The sequence below is a fragment of the Oryx dammah genome, unplaced genomic scaffold, assembly GCF_014754425.2.
Source record: "Oryx dammah isolate SB20612 unplaced genomic scaffold, SCBI_Odam_1.1 HiC_scaffold_23, whole genome shotgun sequence".
In the NCBI taxonomy this organism is placed as follows: domain Eukaryota; kingdom Metazoa; phylum Chordata; class Mammalia; order Artiodactyla; family Bovidae; genus Oryx; species Oryx dammah.
The window spans coordinates 57,250,838-57,272,088 of NW_024070207.1; the positions used below are offsets into that span (position 1 = coordinate 57,250,838).

The 21,251-nt window shown below is 51.3% G+C and overlaps 1 protein-coding gene across 1 annotated transcript in view; it reads right to left on the bottom strand.

Annotated features, from left to right (window-relative positions):
* Window positions 1–19,562: 19,562 nt before the first annotated feature.
* Window positions 19,563–21,251, bottom strand: part of PNMA6E (PNMA family member 6E) — a 2,131-nt gene continuing 442 nt past the window's right edge. The window contains exon 2 of the mRNA XM_040265302.1: window positions 19,563–21,235. Within this exon, the coding sequence (XP_040121236.1) occupies window positions 19,563–21,235 (1,673 nt within the window). The remainder of the gene's footprint in view (window positions 21,236–21,251) is intronic.

Consider the following 21,251-nt stretch of genomic DNA (forward strand, 5'->3'; position numbering starts at 1 on the left):
CAGTGAAGGACAGGAAAGCCTGGCTTCCTTCAGTCCATGAGGTCACAAAGAGTCGGACACAACTGAGCTACTGAACAACAACAACATACAGATACATGTGCACATGTGCATGCATACACATCTATACCTTCTTTCTACATTCATCCCCCTCCCCTGGCTTCTTATTTTTCTTCCTCTATTCCTTATCTGTACCTCTCTTCTTTTTTTAATATAAATTTATTTATTTTAATTGGAGGCTAATTACTTTACAATATTGTATCGGTTTTGCCATGCATTGACATGAATCCGCCATAGGTGTGCGTGTGTTCCCCATCCTGAACCCCCCTCCCACCTCCCTCCCCATCCATGTATATTATCATATGTGAAATGAATCGCCAGTCCAGGTTCAATGCATGATACAGGATGCTCGGGGCTGGTGCACTGGGATGTACCTCTCTTCTGTCACAGTGAGAACCATGACTCCCAACAATGACACATTCAGTCATTTGCCCCAGCCTATAATATAGCATACTTCCTTCATACTTCCCAGCACCATAAACAAACCTGTAGGAGCTTGGGCCTCTAGGCAGCCCCCTTTGGTTCTCCAACCTTTCCCAAGAGTGAAGGTAAATAGTCAAATAAGCTTAAAATAATTTTTTAAAATAGTGTTTATGAGTTACTTAGTGTTCTATTTCCTCCTCATTGTGGTTATGGTATTCAGCTGACATCCAATCAGGTTCATTTGTTTTCAGTTCTAGGGTTTTTCCCCCTTTCTTATCCTTATTGATTTTGTTTTCTGAATATGAAGAACATTCAGTTCAGTTCAGTTCAGTCGCTCAGTCGTGTCCGACTCTTGGCGACCCCATGAATCGCAGCACACCAGGCCTCCCTGTCCATCACCAACTTCCGGAGTTCACTCAGACTCACGTCCATCAAGTCAGTGATGCCATACAGCTATCTCATCCTCTGTCGTCCCCTTCTCCTCCTGCCCCCAATCCCTCCCAGCATCAGAGTCCTTTCCAATGAGTCAACTCTTCACATCAGGGGGCAAAAGTACTGGAGTTTCAGCTTTAGCATCATTCCTTCCAAAGAACACCCAGGACTGATCTCCTTCAGAATGGATTGGTTGGATCTCCTTGCAGTCCAAGGGACTCTCAAGAGTCTTCTCCAACACCACAGTTCAAAAGCATCAATTATTTGGCACTCCGCCTTCTTCACAGTCCAACTCTCACATCCATACATGACCACAGGAAAAACCATAGCCTTGACTAGGCGGACCTTAGTCGGCAAAGTAATGTCTCTGCTTTTGAATATGCTATCTAGGTTGGTCATAACTTTTCTTCCAAGGAGTAAGCGTCTTTTAATTTCATGGCTGCAATCACCATCTGCAGTGATTTTGGAGCCCAAAAAAATAGTCAGCCACTGTTTCCATGGTTTCCCCATCTATTTCCCATGAAGTGATGGGACCGGATGCCATGATCTTCGTTTTCTGAATGTTGAGCTTTAAGCCAACTTTTTCACTCTCCTCTTTCACTTTCATCAAGAGGCTTTTTAGTTCCTCTTCACCTTCTGCCATAAGGGTGGTGTCATCTGCATATCTGAGGTTATTGATATTTCTCCCGGCAATCTTGATTCCAGCTTGTGTTTCTTCCAGTCCAGCGTTTCTCATGATGTACTCTGCATATAAGTTAAATAAGCAGGGTGACAATATACAGCCTTGACGTACTCCTTTTCCTATTTGAAACCAGTCTGTTGTTCCATGTCCAGTTCTAACTGTTGCTTCCTGATCTTCATGACCATAAAAGTGAAAAGTGATCAAAAAGGCATATTCAGAAAAATATATCTACACCTTCTTCACACACCTCTTCTGCTCCATTACCCCACTCCTTACAGATAACCAACTTCTTTGTTTTCTGTATTATCCTTTCCTTGTTTCTTTTTGTAATGGTTAGCAGATGTATATATATTTCCTTATTTCCCCTTCCTTATCATACAAAAGGCACCATACTCTATATTCTCTTTGCACTTTCCTTTTTCCACTTAAGCATAACTCTTGTCTTTTCTCTTGAGTGAATTTTAGGATTTTATCTTTACCTTTGATGGTCTATACCTTCACCACAGTATAGAGTGGTTGAGGATGTGTTTTCTTTTTTCTTAAACCTTGCTTGGTAAGCTGTTGAAATTTGAGGACTTGTATCTTGATTCAAATCTGGAAAAATTTTAACCATTGACTCCTAGAATATTTGATCTCTCATATTCACTGGTCTTTCTTTTTTTTTATTTTACTTTACAATTCTGTATTGGTTTTGCCATACATTGACATGAATCCACCACAGGTGTACATGCACTGGTCTTTCTAATTGGATATCTTATTTAATTTTGGAGGGCCTTGACTGATTATCATCCATGCCTCATTGTCTCTCTGTGTTATGCTTTAGCGGCAAGAAGTTTCTTGTTATATTAATATTTCTCTGTTAGGGACTGAAGTGGCCCCTGCCTCAAAATTCCTATGTTGAAGTCCTAGTGCTCAATATCTCAGAAGGTAACCCTATTTGGAGACAGGGTCTTTACAGAGGTAATCCAGTTAAAATAAGGTCCTTGGGATAGCCCTAATATGACAGGCACATTTATAAAAGGGGACACTTGGAGATGCAAACACATACGGAGGAAAGACAACACGAAAACACAGGGCACAGACAGCCTCTCCAATCCCAGAAGAGAGGCCTGTAACAAACCCTCCCTCACGGCCATCAAGGAGGAACCAACCCTGCCCACACCTGGATCATGGACTTCCGGCCTCCACGACTGGGAGACAATATGCTTCTGTGGCTTAAAACTACCCAGTTTGTGGTACTCTGTTCCAGCAGCCCCTGCAAACTTACCCCAAAACAACAGTTCTCTTCAACTCTGTCTGTTCCACTACTTGACTTGACAAATGAGATTTTCTTCCAGTAGCCATTTTAAATTTCTAAGCTCTTACCTTAGTCTTTCTTCTATGTCTTCCTACCTTTGTTTTATGACATCCTAATCTTGTCCTAAGGGTGCTATTTCTTCCTTTATCTCTTTGACATGATGGAGGACTCTCTGGCAGGGCTTTGAACTTCTTGGTGTGGTTATGGTTTCAGTCTGGGAGTTCATCCTTAGAGGGAGTTCTGAGCATGGCTGATGCTTGCCTGGTCGGGCAGTTGCTTTGTTAGTCTCTTGGCTCAGGAGGATACCTCCCCGCTTGCAGGTGATGCTTATCCCGGCTGTCCATCACAGATGATGCTGGCTGGGCGTTCAGTACTCCCTTTCTAAACTATTCTCTTTTGGCTTCCACCCCCAACTCTTGTCCAGGTCATCAATGGCCTCCAAGGTATTAAATCCAATAGGCACATTTATGTCCTCATTTCAGTCAGTCTCTCAGCAGAATTCAACACCGGTGGAAACTTTCCCTCCTGGAAGCACTATTCTCTTGGCTTCTGTGACACCACACACTCCCAGTTGTACTTTCAGCTTTATCTTCCTACCATTCTCCCCCATGTTCACTCCATTCTGGCCTTACCAGACTCCTTTCTATTCTCGCCACATGGCCTTTGCACTGTTTCCTCTGCCTGGAACGCTCTTCTCCCACACAGCCACATAGCTCATATCTTAGACTGGATTTCCCAGAGCAGACCCTAAAATGAGGATTTAAGTGAAAGTGGTTTATTTGGGAAGTCATCCCAGGAAGGCCACTGGGAGAATGGGGAAGTGAGGCAAGGAAGGAAGGATGTCAGCACTGTGGGCAAGGGGATCACAAGCCTGAGATGCAAGACAGCTGAGGTATTTTTCCTCCAGCTCCCATCTGTCATCGCCTGAGAGCTGCTTTCAGGACCATTGACCCTCGCACCTCCAGCCAGCCCCTTGATCACAGCCCAGCAGGATCCTGAGCAGAGGACCAGCCAAGTCCAAATACCTAAACTAGGGACTGAGTAAAGTCGCTCAGTCATGTCTGACTCTTTGCAATCCCATAGACTGCAGCATGCCAGACTCCTCTTTCCATGGGATTTTCCAGGCGAGAATACTGGATTGGGTTGCCATTCCCTTCCAGGGGATCTTCCTGACCCAGGGATTGAACCCAGGTCTCCTGCACTGCAGGCAGACTCTTTACCATCCGAGCCACCAGGGGAACCCAGTGACTGGGAGATAACAAACATGTGCTGTTTTAAGCTGTGAAGTTTTTAGTCATCTGTTATGGGGCAATGGAAAACAGATACCTGGGGACTTCCCTGGCCGTCCAGTTAAGACTTCACGTTTCCAATGCAAGGGTTGTGGATTGGATCCCTGGTTGAGGAACTAACATCCCACATGCCTTGGGGCTAAAAAAGCATAAAACAGAAACAAGATTATAACCAATTCAATAAAGACTTTTAAAAAAGGAAAAGAGGGCTTCCTTAGTGGCTCAGTGGTAAAGAATCTGCCAGCCAATGCAGGCGACAGGGGTTCCATCCTTGATCCGGGAAGATCCCACATACTGCAGAGCAGCTAAGCCCATGCACCACAATAATAAGCCATGCTGAGTCTGTGCTCTAGAGCCCAGGAGCCACAACTACTGAGGCCACATGGTACAACGACTGAAGCCCCTGTGCCCTAGAGCCTGCACTCTGCAACAAGAGAAGCCATCACAATGAGAAGCTTGCATCAGCCCAACTAGACAGTAGCCCATACTCTTCACAGCAACAAAGACCCAGCACAGCCAAAAATAAATGTAAATAATAAATTTTTTGAGAACAAAAACACACACCTGTTGTAGAGAGCTGATTGGTGGCTCTCCCCCCAAAAAAGGCCATATGCACATGGAACCTGGGAACATGAACTTATTTGGATGAAAGAACCTTTACAAGGGTGATGACACAAATGATCACTCCAGATGAAGGCAGACCCGAAGTCCAATGACTGAGTTCACAGAAGAGAAGACAGACACAAACAAGAAGCCACATGGAGGGATTGAAGTGACCGGCCACAAGCTGGCATATTGGCCTGAGACAGATTCTCCCTCAAGGCCTCTGGAGGGAACCAAGTCTGCCCACACCTGATCTCAAACTTCTCCCTCCAGAACAGGGAGAGAACACATTTCCATTGCTGTAAGCCCGCCCCCCGCCCCGGTTCGTGGCCCTTTGTTATGGCAGCCCATGAAAGCCATACCCTTGTAAGTATGCCAAGCAGCAGTGCCCAGGGAAGAAAGTGATGGAGTTCCAGAGTCCAGTAGGGGTGGGAGTGGAATCAGGCTTGATCCTAAGGAAAAGGAAGACTTTGAACACAGAGAAGATGCGTGAGAGAATACAGAAGATGGGCTGTGTCCATCTGAGGGGCAGTGTTGGCTCTGGTGAGTTTTGTGTGCAGAAGGCTGAAGGGACATTGAAGAGCTGAGACTGATTCTGCTGCTGGTGTGGGCCTCTCTGATGAAGGCTGCAGGGAGGCCGCCCAGTGGCTTTAAGCAGCTGAGGGCAAGCTGCGAGTGGCATGTGCCAAGGATCCCTCTGCTGCTGGGTAGAGGAGGGTTTGGAGGAAACCAACCTGGAGGCCAGGAAAGCCAGAGGGGACAGTCCCCATTGTTCAGAGGACAGAGCAAAAAGGAAGGAGACGGGAAAGAGGACCCTCGAGGATGGAGCCAGTGAGACCGAGAGAAGGTAAAGCTGGCAGGAGAGACAAAATAGGAGTGAACACAGAGCCTCTTTGAGACCAAAGAAGGGTCTCAGTTTCACAGTGAGGTAGACTTTGTTCCATGCTCAATAACCCAAAGAAAGTAGGAAGTGCAACCACAGCAGAAAACCATGTGGTTATGGAAGTGCCCCCGGTCCCCCAACTGTTTGAATCATCGGGCGGTCCTCAATGGACCGATCAATCCATCAACTTGTCCCTCTTAGGTGACTGCAGTGGCCCTTCCCTCTGTAGGCTGATTCTGAGCTCATTAGACCCCTAGCTGGGCCAGGGCCTTTTCAGTCCTTCTCACTTTCTGAGTAAGCATATTGGAATTCTAGGTACGAGGGAATCAGCTGTTCCAGGAGTTGAGTCTTCTAGGCCAGCTTCCCATGTCTTACATTCCTTTTGGATTGTGCTGAAAATCCCCAGCAGACTGTAGAATTTTCCAGAGAGGGCAGGCTCTGCCCCAGTGTGTTCCCAAGGCTTCCGCACCTCTTATAACTGCTCAGGCCCCTGTAGCCAAGGCCAGTGAACCTGTGGTGGCCCCTGGGAGATGTCCGCTTTCTAACCCCTGGAGCCTGTGGATGGAGCACTTTGCAGACATGCTTGAGCTCAGGACCTTGAGATGGGGAGAAGACTCTGGGTGATCTGGGTGCACCTTAACTGCAATCTTCTGTATCCTTATAAAAAGGATGTGAACAACAGAAGTGAGAAGGCAATGTGATGGCAGCAGAGAGAGTTGAAACTGTTCTCCTGCTGGCATTGATGATGGTAGGAGCCACAAGCCGAGGAGTCCAGGTGTTTCTCTAGAGGCTGGAAAAGATCATGAAGTGGATTCTCCCCTAGAGCCTCCAGAGGGAGCACAGCCTTACTGACACCTTGATTTTGACCCAATGAAACTGAGTTTGTTTTTCTGACGCCCACCCCCACCCCCCAGCCGACTGTATAAACTCCTTGGGCACAGGCTCCTTCTCAAGTCCTGAGAGGGGGACTAGCAATATTGTAGCTGTAATTTTATGTTCTTTCCCTTGTAGCTCAGCTGGTAAAGAATATGCCTGCAATGCAGGAGACCTGCGTTCGATCCCTGGGTTGGGAAGATCACCTCGACAAGGGAAAGGCTACCCAATCCAGTATTCTGGCCAGGAGAATTCCATAGACTGTATAGTCCATGGGGTCACAAAGAGTCAGACACAACTGAGCAACTTTCATGTTTCACGTTTCTTAAAGACAACAGCCCTCCAAATTGCATCAGCTTTAAGCTATGCAAACATTGGATCCACTTGTGGCCAAGCACCCACTGGGACTTGGAATGAAACCCTCATAAATGGCTCACTGTGTTTGGCAGAATTCCTCCTCTGAGCCCCCTTCTGCATGAGGCCTCAATCTTGGCTGAGAAAGACTTGAACAAAACACTGACATAGTTTTGAACAGCTTGAATCTGCCTCCCTGGGATGACTCTAGCCTCCTTAAAGTGCCTGCCTGAGAAAACTCAAGGCTGGCCAAAGAACTTGCAGTTTGCTCCAGCCTGCACCTAAAGATGGATCCTTATTTCCCAGCCTGTGTGGGAGGGCAGGAGCCTAACTTTGAGAAGCACCAGTTAGAGAACCCATGCAGGTTTCATGTGGACCAGCCTCTCCTTAAAATGCCCAGTCCACTCTGTATGGATTGGAGTTGCATTGAGTTCATGCTAGGCTCTTTTCCCCGCTGCAGTAGTAGATGACTAATTAGCATCTGTTCTTTTGCTGCTTCAACTAGGGTTAGGCTTTGATTTTCTCTGACCAACCCCAAGTCCCAGCCCCTGGGGTATCCTCCCTGTGTGATGCTCCAGCCTGCAAAGTTGATGGGCCACCATGCCCATTACTGGGTTATGTTCTAGGTCACAGGTGACTTCAAGAAAGAGAAATTATCCCCAGTGGACCTGACCTAATCCCATGAACCCCTTAAATCTGGGCCCAGCAGCCAGGGACCAGGAAGTTAAAGATTCAAAGCACAAAAGGGATTCAATAAGAAGGAAATTCTCCTGCTGGCTTTGGAGATAGAGGAGGCCTTAAGCTGAGAGCAGTTCCCAGCTGATAGCCAGTGAGGGAATAGGGACCTCATTCCTATAACCACAAGGAGCTGAACATGCCAACGACTTTGATGAGACTGCAGAGTAGAAGGCGGCCTGGTAGTTGTAATTTTATGTTCTTTATGTACCTCCAGTGCAACCTGAGAACCCAGCTACATCATTCCTAGAACTTCTGACCAACAGGGCTGTGAGCTGAAAAGTAGGTGGTATTGGTGAAGGCCACTGAGTTTGTGGTAATTTGTTACACAGCCATAGCTAACTAATACACTTGTCACTCATGATGTGGCACCTAGCTGAAATACATGCCTGCGGCAGGCTAACATTCAAGAGAAGGGATGCTGCTCCTTCTCTTCCTGTAGATTGTAGCACAATAGTCACTTTCTCGGGGCAAGTTTTCTGCCTTTCTCCTCCTAGACTATATTTGGATTCTGTTCTGCACTCAGGGAGCCTGGCACTTTCCTACACAGCTCTTTGTCTCCATTTGTAAGTGGCCATTTTTCTGTGAGGTGACTTTCCCATGTCTGGGTTGTGACATCCATGAGGGCAGGGAGCTGTGTCTCAGCAGCTAGCAGGCCCACAGTTAGTGCTCAACAAATGGGATGGATCAGCAGCCACATGGGAGGCAGGGGTGTCGAAGAGGTGGTCAGGGGCAGCCCCTGTATTCCAGGCAGTGAAGAATAGGAGCCCAGAAGGGGCTGGGCTTGTGTTCTCTCCCATCAATGTCACAAGAGGGGGTGGTGGGGAGGACAAAATCAGGAGGTATGGGCCCAGTGAGGGCGCTTGGCTGTTGGGGGGAGGGGTGGGCAGACCCAGGGTGTGCCCACAAGAGCAGAGAACCAAGGGGGCAAGGGGCAGAGACAACAGGGATAGTTGAGATGCATCTGACTGGAAGGGTCAGACTGTATACACAGGCGGAGGCATGCAGGTACATGGAGTGACTCTGAAGGGCAAAAAAGATGGGGGGACAGGAGTGTAAGATGGCAGCCCCTGGAGGCACACCTCAGCTGAAGCAGGAGGTGAAGGAGAGGAGGGTGAGGGCCAGAGGAGGCCATGGCAGAAGGGCTGGGGAGGAGCCCAAAGGAGAGTGTGGAGGGCAGTGCAGGGTAGGGGTGTGAGGCCCAGGGAGCTGGCATTATAGCACCAACCAGCAAGAGTGGCAGGTGAGGCTGGTGGGTTCAGCTGTAGCCAAGATTTCCAAATGGACCTCAGGGGTCCAGGTGGAGACGGTAGGGCCCAAAGAGAGCTCTCACTGTCTCCCACCAAACTCTGGGTTCCCAGGTGGGCCAGAGTGGTTGCTCCATGGATGTGGATGACCTAAAACAGCACCTGCTATGTGTAGGCCAAGGGCTAGGAGCTGGGGTGTTTGGTGGTGGCAACGTATTCCCTGGTCTCACGGAGCTCATTGTCATGAAAAGGCAATGGGCATCTCTCCAGGAAGGAAGTGGGGTCATGATGTAACAGTTCTGGTGAAAGGAGCCTCAGTTTGGGTCACAAGTACCACACAAGGCCTTGGCACATGAGTCCCACTTCCACGGAACCCCCCTTCCTGTCCCTTGCTGCCAGTCCTTCAGGTGACAGATTCAAGGTCACCTGCTCAGAGCACCTTCCTTGAATCCCCCTGCTCCCACCCTGCTCATCTCTATCCTGTCTGTTCACTTTGGAGCACTCCACCCTGTCCATTCTTTTCCAGCATGTGAATGGGACCTTCCATGAGCATCCAGGTCCCTGAGCCCATTCTCTGGGCTCTCAGGTACCCCACAACCCAGGCTGGTGCAGGCCAAGCCTTGGTGAGTGCTGGCAGACTAAGTGAAGGGAGGGGTTGTAAAGATGAAATGAGGTGAAGGGTGGAAAAATGTCCAGCGCCGCATCTGCTAGAAAGTGCTTTTGGCATTTCCTTGAACTGTGAGATCCGAGCGGAATGTCAGTTTCAGAAAGTTGGTAACCACAGCAGTGGAGTTGAGAGTGTTTCCCATCAGGCAGGCTTTGATCACTTGACCACGTGGCTCCAGAGGTTGCCTCCAGCCCTTCCTGGGCACCCCTGGCCTGAGTCACGGGAATCCCTAAGTTAGAACACATGTTTCCATCAACAGAGCTGCTGATCAAGGACAGATCTTGTCGCCCCTAGCCACCCTCCCAGCCTCTGCCCCTGGAGCTCTGCTTACTGACTGAGCACCAGTTCAAGGCATCAGGCCCTTGGCCCCAGAAGCCCAGAGGAGGCCCCTCTCACAATCTCTCTTTCCTGGAGCTACAGCTTGGGGCCCGCCACCCTCTACATTTCACATCGCCTTCACAAACACGTCCTGCATTAGGTACCAGAGAAATGGCCACCCCTCCTCCAACTCATGTATCCTAACTTGAATCAGGGCCAGGGGAGGCCCCATGACATTTGAGGGCTGTAGGGAACATATATTTTTGAGGACTCACTAACCCAGCGTGGTTACTTGTGTGTTCTTACTGATCATGATGGATGGGAAGCCACCCAGGACCTGGCGTTACACTTTGTGTTTCCTTTTGTCCTGGTGACCTTTTTTAAAAATGTCACTTCTCACTGTTTACAATAGCTAGGACATGGAAGCAACTAAAATGTCCATCAGCAGACGAATGGATAAGAAAGCTGTGGTACATATCTCAGCTATTTTTAAAAATGCATTTGAATCAGTTCCAATGAGGTGGATGAAACTGGAGCCTATTATACAGAGTGAAGTAAGTCAGAAAGAAAAACACCAATACAATATTAACGCATATATATGGAATTTAGAAAGATGGTAATAATGACCCTATATGCGAGACAGCGAAAGAGATACAGATATAAATAACAGACTTTTGGACTCTGTGGGAGAAGGCAAAGGTGGGATGATTTGAGAGAATAGCACTGGAACATGTATATTACCATATGTGAAATAGATCACCAGTCCAGCCTCGATGCATGAGACAGGGCTCTCAGGGCCGGGGCACTGGGATGACCCTGAGGCATGGGATGGGGAAGGAGGTGGGAGGGGAGTTCAGGATGGGGAACACATGTACACTCATGGCTGATTCATGTGAATGTATGGCAAAAACCACTACAATATTGTAAAGTAATTAGCCTCCAATTAAAATAAATAAATTAATTTTTTAAAATGTCGCTGCTGTGGGACCCCATTACCCAAGTTCAAACACATGGCACTGCCTTGGGATAGACACCAGGAGGGATGTGAAGATGCCGTCCCAAGTTCTGACATCAAGAGCAACAGTAAGAGGGTGTGAAGTCCACCCCCTCCCCGCTACCAGCCCTCCCAACGTGGACCACACATGCACACACCCACCCCAGTCCCCAAGCCCTCACTGACTGTGACCAGGCAGTCTTCTGGCCCTCCTTGCTGCTTGTATTCTCTTTCCACCATTTTCTCCCAGAGGCCAACAGCCAGTCCCCTCCATGGGGCCAGGGGTGGCGCAGGGGGCATACCCAGACAGTGCAAGGTGACACTCGCCTTCTTGAAGACCACAGCCCATGGGCTTGTGGGGCCCTATGGCTCTGGAGCTGAGCTGAGACCCACTGACTGCGTGGTAGTTCCAGGCCCATGCTTACCAAATCAGAGAGGGCCGTGCTACCTCACTCAGATTTCAGGGAAGCCAGAGATGACACCCACGAGGTAGGAGGCAACTGACATTTGGCCTTGGGCCTAGAAATTAGAAACATGATCAAATCTCAAGCTATAAGGTTTTGTTCCACAACCTCCTTTCATCAGAGCTGTTCTGTCTGAGACCCACCCGTGGCAGGCGGCCACCTGGCTCCCACAGTGAGCCTGACTTGGAGTGCACAGAGCTTGTTTACAAAGAGCAGGATGGCTTGTGCATATTTGCAGACTGAACTAAACTCCCACAGGAAGGTCAGGTAGGATGGTCCTCTTGTGACACATGGCTTTACCAGTGGCCCCGTGTGCCTGGGGGCTTCCCTGAATGCTCAGTCAGTAAAGAATCCATCTGCAATGTAGGAGACCCAGGTTTGATGCCTGGGTCAGGAAGATCCCCCAGAGAAGAAAATGGCAACCCGCTCCATATTCTGGCCTAAAAAAATCCCACAGACAGAGGAGCCTGGAGGGCTCCAGTCCATGGAGGTGCAAGAGTCAGACCCCACTTAGCAACTAAATCACCACCACCATGTGCCTGGCTGGCTCTGTGTGGTAAATTACTTATGTCAAACTTATGATGGACTCTGTGCCTCTTAAGGACATGGGTTCCAGACTCCACCGGGATTAAAGCCTATTTCATGACGCAGAATCACCAGGCCCCGGCGACAAGGAAGTTTAGCTCGGCAGGCAGAGCCCTAGCAGGCTGCATGTGGTTTTCCTCGTAAATCCCATCTCCCGTGTCAGATGAGTAGTCTGCTGTTGCCGTGGTGAATTGGTATTATACTGTGACCTTGATTCTGAGCAAAAATGTACGTTGCCTTGACCGTGATTACACAAAACTGGTTGTCTAGGAAACAGCACAGTTCCAAGAACAGGAAGGGCTAGATCATTTGGGACTTTGACTGGAAGCCACACAGGGTTACCTTGTACCCAGGGGCATCTTAGCTTTCCCTGGGGGGCCTCTCGTCTTCGTGTTTCTGTATGTGACACGGTGGGGGCGGGCAGGGAGGAACACAGAGGCAGACAGAAAAGGGGGAGAGCTAGCCTGCATCTGCCCCCCAGGAAGTTTCAAGCCACTAGAAGCCTCTCCAGCTGTGGTTACAGGTGAAGGGGCTTGCAGCGCCCTCTCCCATCTCTGACTGGGATGCTGCTGGGGAGGGGAGTGACGTTCCTCAATGCTTTTGGCCTCCTGCCCATTTGCTCTCACTCGACAGAGCTCCAGAGCTGGGGAGGTCACCCCAGGCTCTGGGACATTACTGCTTCCCATGGAGGGTGTCTGGTTCCACCTGTGAAAAGCTCTCACACACACACAGCGCACCCAGCACACCCAGGGCAGATGGATGTAGCTGAACTGCACATGGTCTCAGAGATGGCTTCCCAGGGCAGCTGTGAAAGCTGCCTTGACCTAGAAAGAAGCCTTGGAGGAGGGCTGCTACCCGCCTGTGGGAACAGATGCCAGTGTGGCAGGGGAGGCAGTTTCCAGCAGGGCACACTTAAAGAGAACCCAGCAGAGGCTGCCCGTGGGGGGCATGGCCTCCTCTACCCCAGCACCCTCCCGTCTCCCAACCCAACCAAGGAGCAGCCCAGGTTAGGAGCAGCCCAAGTTAGGAGCAGCCCAGGTTAGGAGCACATCCCACACCCCTAGGTATACACACGTGCTGATCACGAACCCCCATCATTTGCCCAGGCTGAAAACCTCCCCGTCATCCTTGACTCCTCTTCTTCCTCAACCAGGAGCCCACGCCCCTCTCCAGGCAGTCAGGAATTCCCGTTCTCTCAGCCCCTCCTTGGATCCCCCAGTCCAGCCATCCCTCCCTCTCCACTCTCCCTGACAATGACTCCTGGCCCAGGTCCCATCCTCCATCACCTGACAACTGCACCCAGGACAGGTACCATCAATACTTCTCAAATACATAACTGAGGAGGCCTCGCTTTACTGAGATATCCACTTTATTGCTGTAGTCCAGAACCAAACCTGAGACATCTCTGAGGTGTGCCTGTACCACACTAATTTGACTGGGGGCAAAGAAAAAGAAATGGCAAGACCCTTGAACTTGTACTAAATGCTTCTTTCCAAGGAGTATTAGTTCCTAAAAGATCTCACAAAAGTTAAAGAGTAAAATTCTGAAGAATGCTAAGTTTTCTGAGATATTTGAAGGATTATGTTTAATGATATCTTCCAACACAGTATCCAATGACTCTTGGCTCTAACAGATGAAGAAATCATTTCACCATCTTCCTCCTGCCCTCTCGGTTCTCCACTTCTGGTTTTGGTTAGATTATTCCTTTTACATTGTCAAGGTTTCAAAAATTTGCATTCTGTCCTATAGTAGGACAATGATTAATACATAATTCCACAATTATGGAATATTAGTTCTGCATATAAATGGGTTCAGTGATTGGGATAGTTCCTTCCATCTCTAAGGTCTTGCTTTCAGTTTATCTTTTAGTTTGCTCTCCTTTATTGTTCAGTGGTAATTTCAACTTTCTGCTTTTAGACTTGAAGGACAAGTTGGACAAATGGAACATTCTCAGAGCAAACTGCCTTTTCCTCAAAAGTTTAGAAAACTTTCCCCACTGGCATCCGGCATTGAGAATTGATTACAAGATGTCTAAGGCCAGCGTGACTTCTCCCAGGAAGATATTCTTCTCTTGATTGTTCTCTTCTCTAGAAAACCCATTATATATGTGCTTCATCTCCTTTGCTGCCTCCCGGACTGCCGTCTGCTCTCCACTCCTCTCTCTCCCATTTTATATTGTGTGACTTCTTCAAGCCTTAATGCTATGTCCCCACTTCGTCTCTATGTGTGTGGTCACCTTGGTCACACTGACCTGAATTGCTCTCATTGTGGCTTTCATCTCAGCAATATTTTTATTTTTTATTTCCATTCTTTTCTGAACTCTGCTACCTTTCTTTCAATTCCTTCTGCTTTCTAATCATCCCTTCTTTGAACTCTGTATCTCTTCTTCAAATTTTATTTTGAGAAATCATGTTTTCTGAAATTTCTTTGAGGTTTTTTTTGGGGGGGTTGTTTTTTTGTTTTTGTCTAGAGTCTTTCTATATTTTTCAGGTATTAATGATTCCCTTCATGATGTGCTTTTCTTCTGTTTGCTCCCATTCATTTCCTCCTCTTATTATTTTTGTAATTGGTGCCATTTCCATGTTACAGATAGGACTCAAGTTGGGCTGTGAATGCCCTGGCTTTTGCCAACAGGTCCACATAATCTCCCTGGGTCTCCGTAGTGACATTCCATGGCTCCAGTGTTCTATGTCCTTAATTTTCCTTGATCTAACAAGACCTTCCAGACTGACCCTGGACTTTGGGGCAGTCTGATTCCTCCTCCACTTCTGAGAAGGCATTTGCTCCCTACCCCTGTGCAGACATAGCAGTGTTTGGCTGGAGAGCTTCCTAATTTATGGCCTGGGGATGTAGTTGTTTTTCTCTTTGAAACCAGGCTAGCCTATCATTTTTCTGTGAAACTACGTGGAGGGGTGGGAACCCAATGTTTGGAAGAATTTCCTTTCTTAGGTCGATATCTACCACAAGCAGCTAGACTCAGGCAGGAGCACAAAGCACCTGGCTCCACCAGCTCCCTGACTCTGGACTGGGGAGGAACCCAGGCTGGAAAGGCCTAGCTTATCCAAGCTGAGAGCTTCTCTGTGGGGAAGAATATGGGTAGAGACGACTGTCCTCTGCCCTGCCCTCTGCCAGCCATCATACTTGTGAGATCACGTGCAATGTGTCTGTTAACGTTACACTGGGTCACTGGGAGATGTGTCATGGCCAGGAGGCAGCCCTCAGCTGGCTGCCTCTCAGGGGCCCCAGGAGGGAGCTGAAGACAAGCACAGAAGGAGATGTCAGCTCTCTGAACACGGCTGGATGTGGAGAATGGGCTCTAGCCCTTTGATGAGCAAGTTGAGACTCCTGGGAAGTCCCAAGTCCGAGCAGTTTTTTAAACTTGGACCCAGGGCATTAGATGGCAGACTTTCTCAGCCACCCAGAAAGAAGTTAAAGAAAAAGTAGCCCGAAGTAACTGCTGAAAGGCAAAGACAGACTGCAAGTTGCCCAGGAAGACAGAGCAGAGCAAGATGCAACAAAGAGCCAGCAAGCCTGTGGTCAGCCCGAACCTGGGACCCTAAAGAGCAGGGAATTCTGGGAAAACTAGTTGCAGTTCAGCCCAGGGGACACGGTACACTTGACAAGTGCTGTCTCCCCATTGTAGATGCCTCAGTTTCCTCCAGGCTTCCCTCTTAGCTCAGTTGGTAAAGAATCCGCCTGCAATGCAGGAGACCCTGGTTCAATTCCTGGGTTGGGAAGATCCACTGGAGAAGGGACAGGCTACCCACTCCAGTATTCTGGCCTGGAGAATTCCATGGACTATACAGCTCATGGGGTCACAAAGAGTCAAACACGACTGAGCAACTTTCACTTTCCTTTCACTTTCACTGTTTCCTCCACCCCTCCCCACTGCTCCTCTATACACACCTGCAAACATCGGCCTTCTACCTCAGAAGCACACGTGTGCACTCAGGTCCCCAAGGCGCCGCCTCCCCAGCCCTGAGGGCACCTGTCTCCATGGGCACCAGAGGGCAGGACTGAGTGGGGGGATCACTGCAGGGAAACTGTTGGGGCCCAGCCTCTTGGGGACTCAGCAGAGAAGCATTGCCCTGCAGCTGTGGCAAGATTCTCGGGCAGCCCAAGATGGTGGAATGCACCAGATGCTAAGATTGGCAGCTTACGTGAAGATGATGGACACGGTCTCCAGCCTGAAGCCTTCTGAAAGCCAGGGCTTTGGGGCCTGCCAGACGGCCACCGGGACACAGGCTCACAAGCTCCCACGCCAAACTGAGCCCAGATTCCTGCTCACCCGGAAGTCGTTGGCTCCCTGAAGGACCTGGCTGTTAGCAGAGTCCCTGGAGCCCTGCTCTGGTGAACTTGTCCCTAAAGCCCAGCATGGCTACTGGGATGTGTCCACAGAGCAAGACTCAGGCCCCCACACCAAGGCCCCTGTGGAGGAGCTGCTCAAGGCCAGTTCCTCAGTGCTCCCAAGGGTCAGGTACCAACTTGCACTCCCCCCAAGCATCCACCCTTATAGCTGAGTCTCAGGGGCTATTGGCTGAATACAGTCTCCCCCTCTGCACATAGAACTGGGCTGGGACCGAGATGGGCCAGGGGACTGCAGGAGGCACCAGCAGGATCTCCCCAGGGCTTAAGGAGGGTGTCCACATGGTGAGCTGCCACCCCTTGGCAGCAGAGCCGTGGACACAGCCCTGCCCACTAGAAAAGGCGTGTGAGGGAGTGGAGGGCATGCCACCCCACAGGCCTCCACCAGCTGCCCCAGGTCCCAGCAGGGCCAGAAGGGGCTACGCCAACGTGGGCTTGGACTGCAGGGCAAATGGGGGGCGGAGGGAGACAGAGAGGGAAATGTGAAAGGTGATGTCAAGGTCTGTAGAGATGTCTCCAGCCACCCCATCTGAGACTTGAGTAAAGTACCCGAAGCTTTGGGGAATGGGAACAGGGTGGCACACTGGGGACAGGGGCTCTCCCTGCAGCCAGTCTGCTTGGCACCCTCAGTTGGCTGGAGTCAGCTGATGTCTTCTTCCTCCAGCTCACAGGGAAGATGGAAGCCGGTGGAAGTCTCAGGCTCCAGTCAGCAAAGGTGATGTGGCCTGAGAGATAAGCCCTTCCATGCCCACACTCGCTCACACATATATGTAGCCACACACACACACACACACACGCTCAAACATGTTCACATCAACCCTACACACTCACACTACACAATCACGCACACTCATAGTCACATACACCCGCATATGCACCACACACAAATGCATACACATACTGAAGCTTTGCCTGGAGATTCCCAATCCCAGGGCCTCCCCCAGGGGCTCACAGACTCCTCACCACTGGCAATCAGCCCTCCCAGGCAGCAGGAGGCACCAGCTGGACATGCATGCGTGTGTGCCCTCAGACTTCAGTTCCAAGAGACAAGAGGTGAAGACCCACCCTTTGTACCTCTGCCTGGTTTGCCCTAGACTTGCCCTTGGGGCATCAGCCCCAGCTTTCTAACTCCTGGCCACCCGGCAGGTGCATGCTAAGGTCTGGGATCCTTTCAGTGAGTGTCACTGAGCAGCCTTCGTATCACTGACAGACTTTAGCCATCACATCTCATTGTGACCAGTGGGAGCACAAAGGGAATTAGCCAAAGGATGCCCAGGGCCCCATCAGCATTCGGGGAGGGCTGGAGAGCCAGGCCCAAAGGCTTTGCAGAAAGGAACAAAGCTCTAAATCATGCCACAGTGATGGACAGGCGAGGACACCTCTCTGGCCCCCTCCCTCCCACCATTTCCCAGGTGGCGCTAGTGGTAAAGAATCTGCCTGCCAATGCAGGAGGCACGAGAGATGCAAGTTCAGCCCCTGGGTCGGACAGCTTCCCAGTGCCCTTAGTGTCAGGTCAGTATCCCCCCTTCAGAGAGCACCCCTGGCCCTCCCCCTCACATGACTGGGCCTTCACCCTTGCAGGTCTCAGTAGGCTGATCCTGTCTTCTCTTCAAGAACAAATTTGTTTTCAGGTGGAGGTGGTGTGGGTATGTTTGCACCTGCTCTCCCAGAAACCCTACGAGTGTCCAGGCCTGAGTTTCCACTGCTTTAAGTGCTGTCACTGTTGTTGCACAGTGAGGTTTTCACATTTTACAATCCCTCAGCTTAAAATACATTTGGGTTTTTTCAAAATTCTATCAGACTAATACTAGCTTTCTCACCAAGGAGGCTAGAGACCTCCGGACATGCCAGTTCCTTGTTTTGGAGCCCCACTCTGCATCCCACCTCTTGAGCAGCCCTGGGTCCCAGGCACTTGGATGCCAGGGGCACCTGCCCCTAGTAAAAAAAGAAAACCAGGATCATCACCATCCATTTTCAAAAGACAGAGGACTATTCTGTCTCTGTCAACTATAGTTGTGTTCAAAAGACACAACTATACCAAAATGAGAACAAATATAACCTCAAAATGTTATGGTTCACCTATCAAATGGAAGAAAAACCCCCACCATGTCTGGGTCTTCAAAGTACCTCAGGGTGCTGAGCAGGAACCTATTTTGCACTCCCCCCACCCTGCTGGGACTGCAACGCAGTGCTGACTCAGGATACCAGGCCATTGTCACTCCCCCAAGCCCCAGCCCCACCCCCAGCAGCCCCTCCCCTCCACTGTCCAGAGCAGAGACAAGACTCAGCTGAAACATTCAGTAAAGTTTATTGAAGCACAACGCAAACTGAAACCACTGAAGACAGGGAATGACAACACAGGGAACTTTTGATGGCTGCTAGAGATCACAGTCCCGCCTTCCCTCTTCCCAGAGTCCCTAACGAGGTGCCCTCCCTCCCGCCACACAGCAGCCCTCCCTCCCCACACCCTCTCCCTTTCCGAGGGCCTCACGGGCAGTGTCTTGCCAGGACGGTGGGCACTGGCAATGCCCGATCCCCCTAGGGCAGCCCCTCCCACTCGGGGCCACATGCCCTATGGCAGGCACAGGACAGTCACACAGCAGGATACTGCAACAAACCGGGAACACCAAGTCCCAAGGAAGCACGGCATGGCCCAGCAGGGCACAGGTCCCAGGGGCCTCCTGAAGCCCCACTGCGAAGCCCCAATGCAGATATTCCTTCCTGAGGTCCCGGAGTGGTCACCAGTCAAGCCCTCGTCCATCCCCTCCTTCTCACCAGCTCCTGGGAGTGGGCTGGGGTGTCTCTGCACCACGGTGGGGGGAACTGCTCAGAGAAGAACACATGCACATCTCCAGGAGACCAAGCAGAACTTGGCCTGAATCCACACTGGGGAAGCACACGCTGAGCTGAGGACCGGGCCTTGGCTGGTGCTGAAGCTCAGAATGGCTGACTGGGTAGGTGGGGACACCCGGCCTGGGTTCACGGGCACCTCAGGGCTCTGCAGGGGTTGGGAGGGGAGTTGATGACAGCTCAGGGATGTGTTTTGACAGGGAGGGGAGAGGGGCTGGGCCAGGGAGGCGTTCCTTGAGATCTGGGTCACTAGGGGACCTACAGGGACACATCTGGACTTCCCAGGACAGGGAGCAGCCTGTCCCAGGGGATGCTGAATAGGGGACCCCTCTTGGGGGGGTGGGGAGGCCCAGGCACCATGACATGGCCCCTAACGTGGGGCCAGGCGACTGCCTGACCTGGCCTCTCCCTGCTTCCAGGCCGGGGGCCTGGGACCTGCTAAGCCTATTGACCGGAGGAGAACCCTAGGGGGCTCATCTCTACAGCCCCTTCCTCATCTCTGGACTCCTCTGGGATGGGCTTGAGCCCCTTCTTGGGGGGCTCCTCAGCCTCCCGGTCTCCTGCCTGGGGGAGACCCTCTGGCTCCCAGCCAGGACTTCCTGGGAGCACCGGGGAAGCCCCGCCCATCCAGGCAGTGGTGGAGCCCCAAGGGGCCTCTGAGGGTGCTGCTTGACCTAGGCCCAGGGGGCTGGGAGCCCTTCCATCTTCATGAGTGGTCTCCCCAGGGGCAGAGGCTGCCCTGGCAGCACCACGGGCTTCAGGAGCAGCCTGGGCAACCTCGGCGCTGCTGCCAACTGCCTTACTGGACTCTTCACACGTTGGGAGGGCCTCAACACCACCTTCCTTGGAAAAGGCAACCTGAGCAGAGGTATCTCCACTGGCTGGGGAGGCCTCACTTCCACCTGCATCTGCGCCCTCGGTGATGATCATGTGGCCTAGGGCACCAGCCAGGTCTCCAAGGACCCCACGGGCCTCCTCCTCCACTGGGAACTGCTCACCCGTTGCTGGGTCGGTCTCCCAGGTCTCCGTCTCCCGGATGAGCTGCAGCATTGCCACGAAGCTGGGGGGTCTTCTCTCCATCCGCATCCTCTTCAGCTTGTTCTGCATCAGGTCGTTGGGCCGGGCCCGCATGAGCACCTGTCGGGCACGCAGCTGATCTGCGATGGCTGGGTGCATGGCCCCCTTGCCCAGGGCTGACTGCAGCAGGCCTTCCAGGCGCATCACAAAGGCAAAGAGGCTTTCCTGGGGCCGCTGGGCGCACGTCATGAACTTCAGCCGAGCGGTCACCTGGGGATCTTTGCTCCCGAACGCCTCCACCAGCGCCATCAGGCAATCCTGGGCTGCCAGGTTGGGATCTTCCGCCAGAAGGCTGCACAGGAGATCCAGTGCCGGACCCCCCAAGCTCTCCACCAGCCTCCTCCTCCGCTCCATCTCGGTCACATGGCGCCACAGGTACAGCATGTCGTTGGCATGATCCAACCAGCTCTCAAAGGACTCTTCCCCTTCACCCGGCTCTTCCATCCCGGAGAAGGTTCTCAGCTCCAGGTAGCCCATATTCTCTAGCATGGGCTCCAAGGCCAGCCACAACTGAGGGGACCGGGCCCGTGGCTCATCCATGGCTCCGGCGATGCCTGCAGCTGCAGCCTCCATGGGAACTCCTGCCTCCCCGGCCGCTCCTGCCATGCTCAGAGATCCAGCCACACCTGCAACTCCCATATCACCTGCCGCTCCCTCCTCATCGGATGTTCCTGCTTCATCTTCAGCTCTGGCCTCACCCTCAGCTCCTGCCTCACTGGCCACCCCGGCCTCATCTGCAGTGTCTGCTTCACCTATAGCACCTGCCTCATCTGCAGTGCCTGCCTCACCTGTACCACCTGCCTCACTGGTAGCTTCTGCCTCACAGGTAGCTCGTCCCTCGAAGCCAGCTCCTGCTTGCCCTGCAGCTCCTGCCTCCCCTGCAGCTCCCTCCTCATCTGTGGGTCCATTCTCACTTGAGGTTCCCTCCTCGCTTGAGGTGCCCTCCTCGCTTGAGGTTCCCTCCTCACCTGCTGCTCCTACCTCACCTGTTCCTCCAACATCACCTGTGGCTCCCTCCTCACCTGAGACTCCCACTTCACCTGTTCCTCCAACATC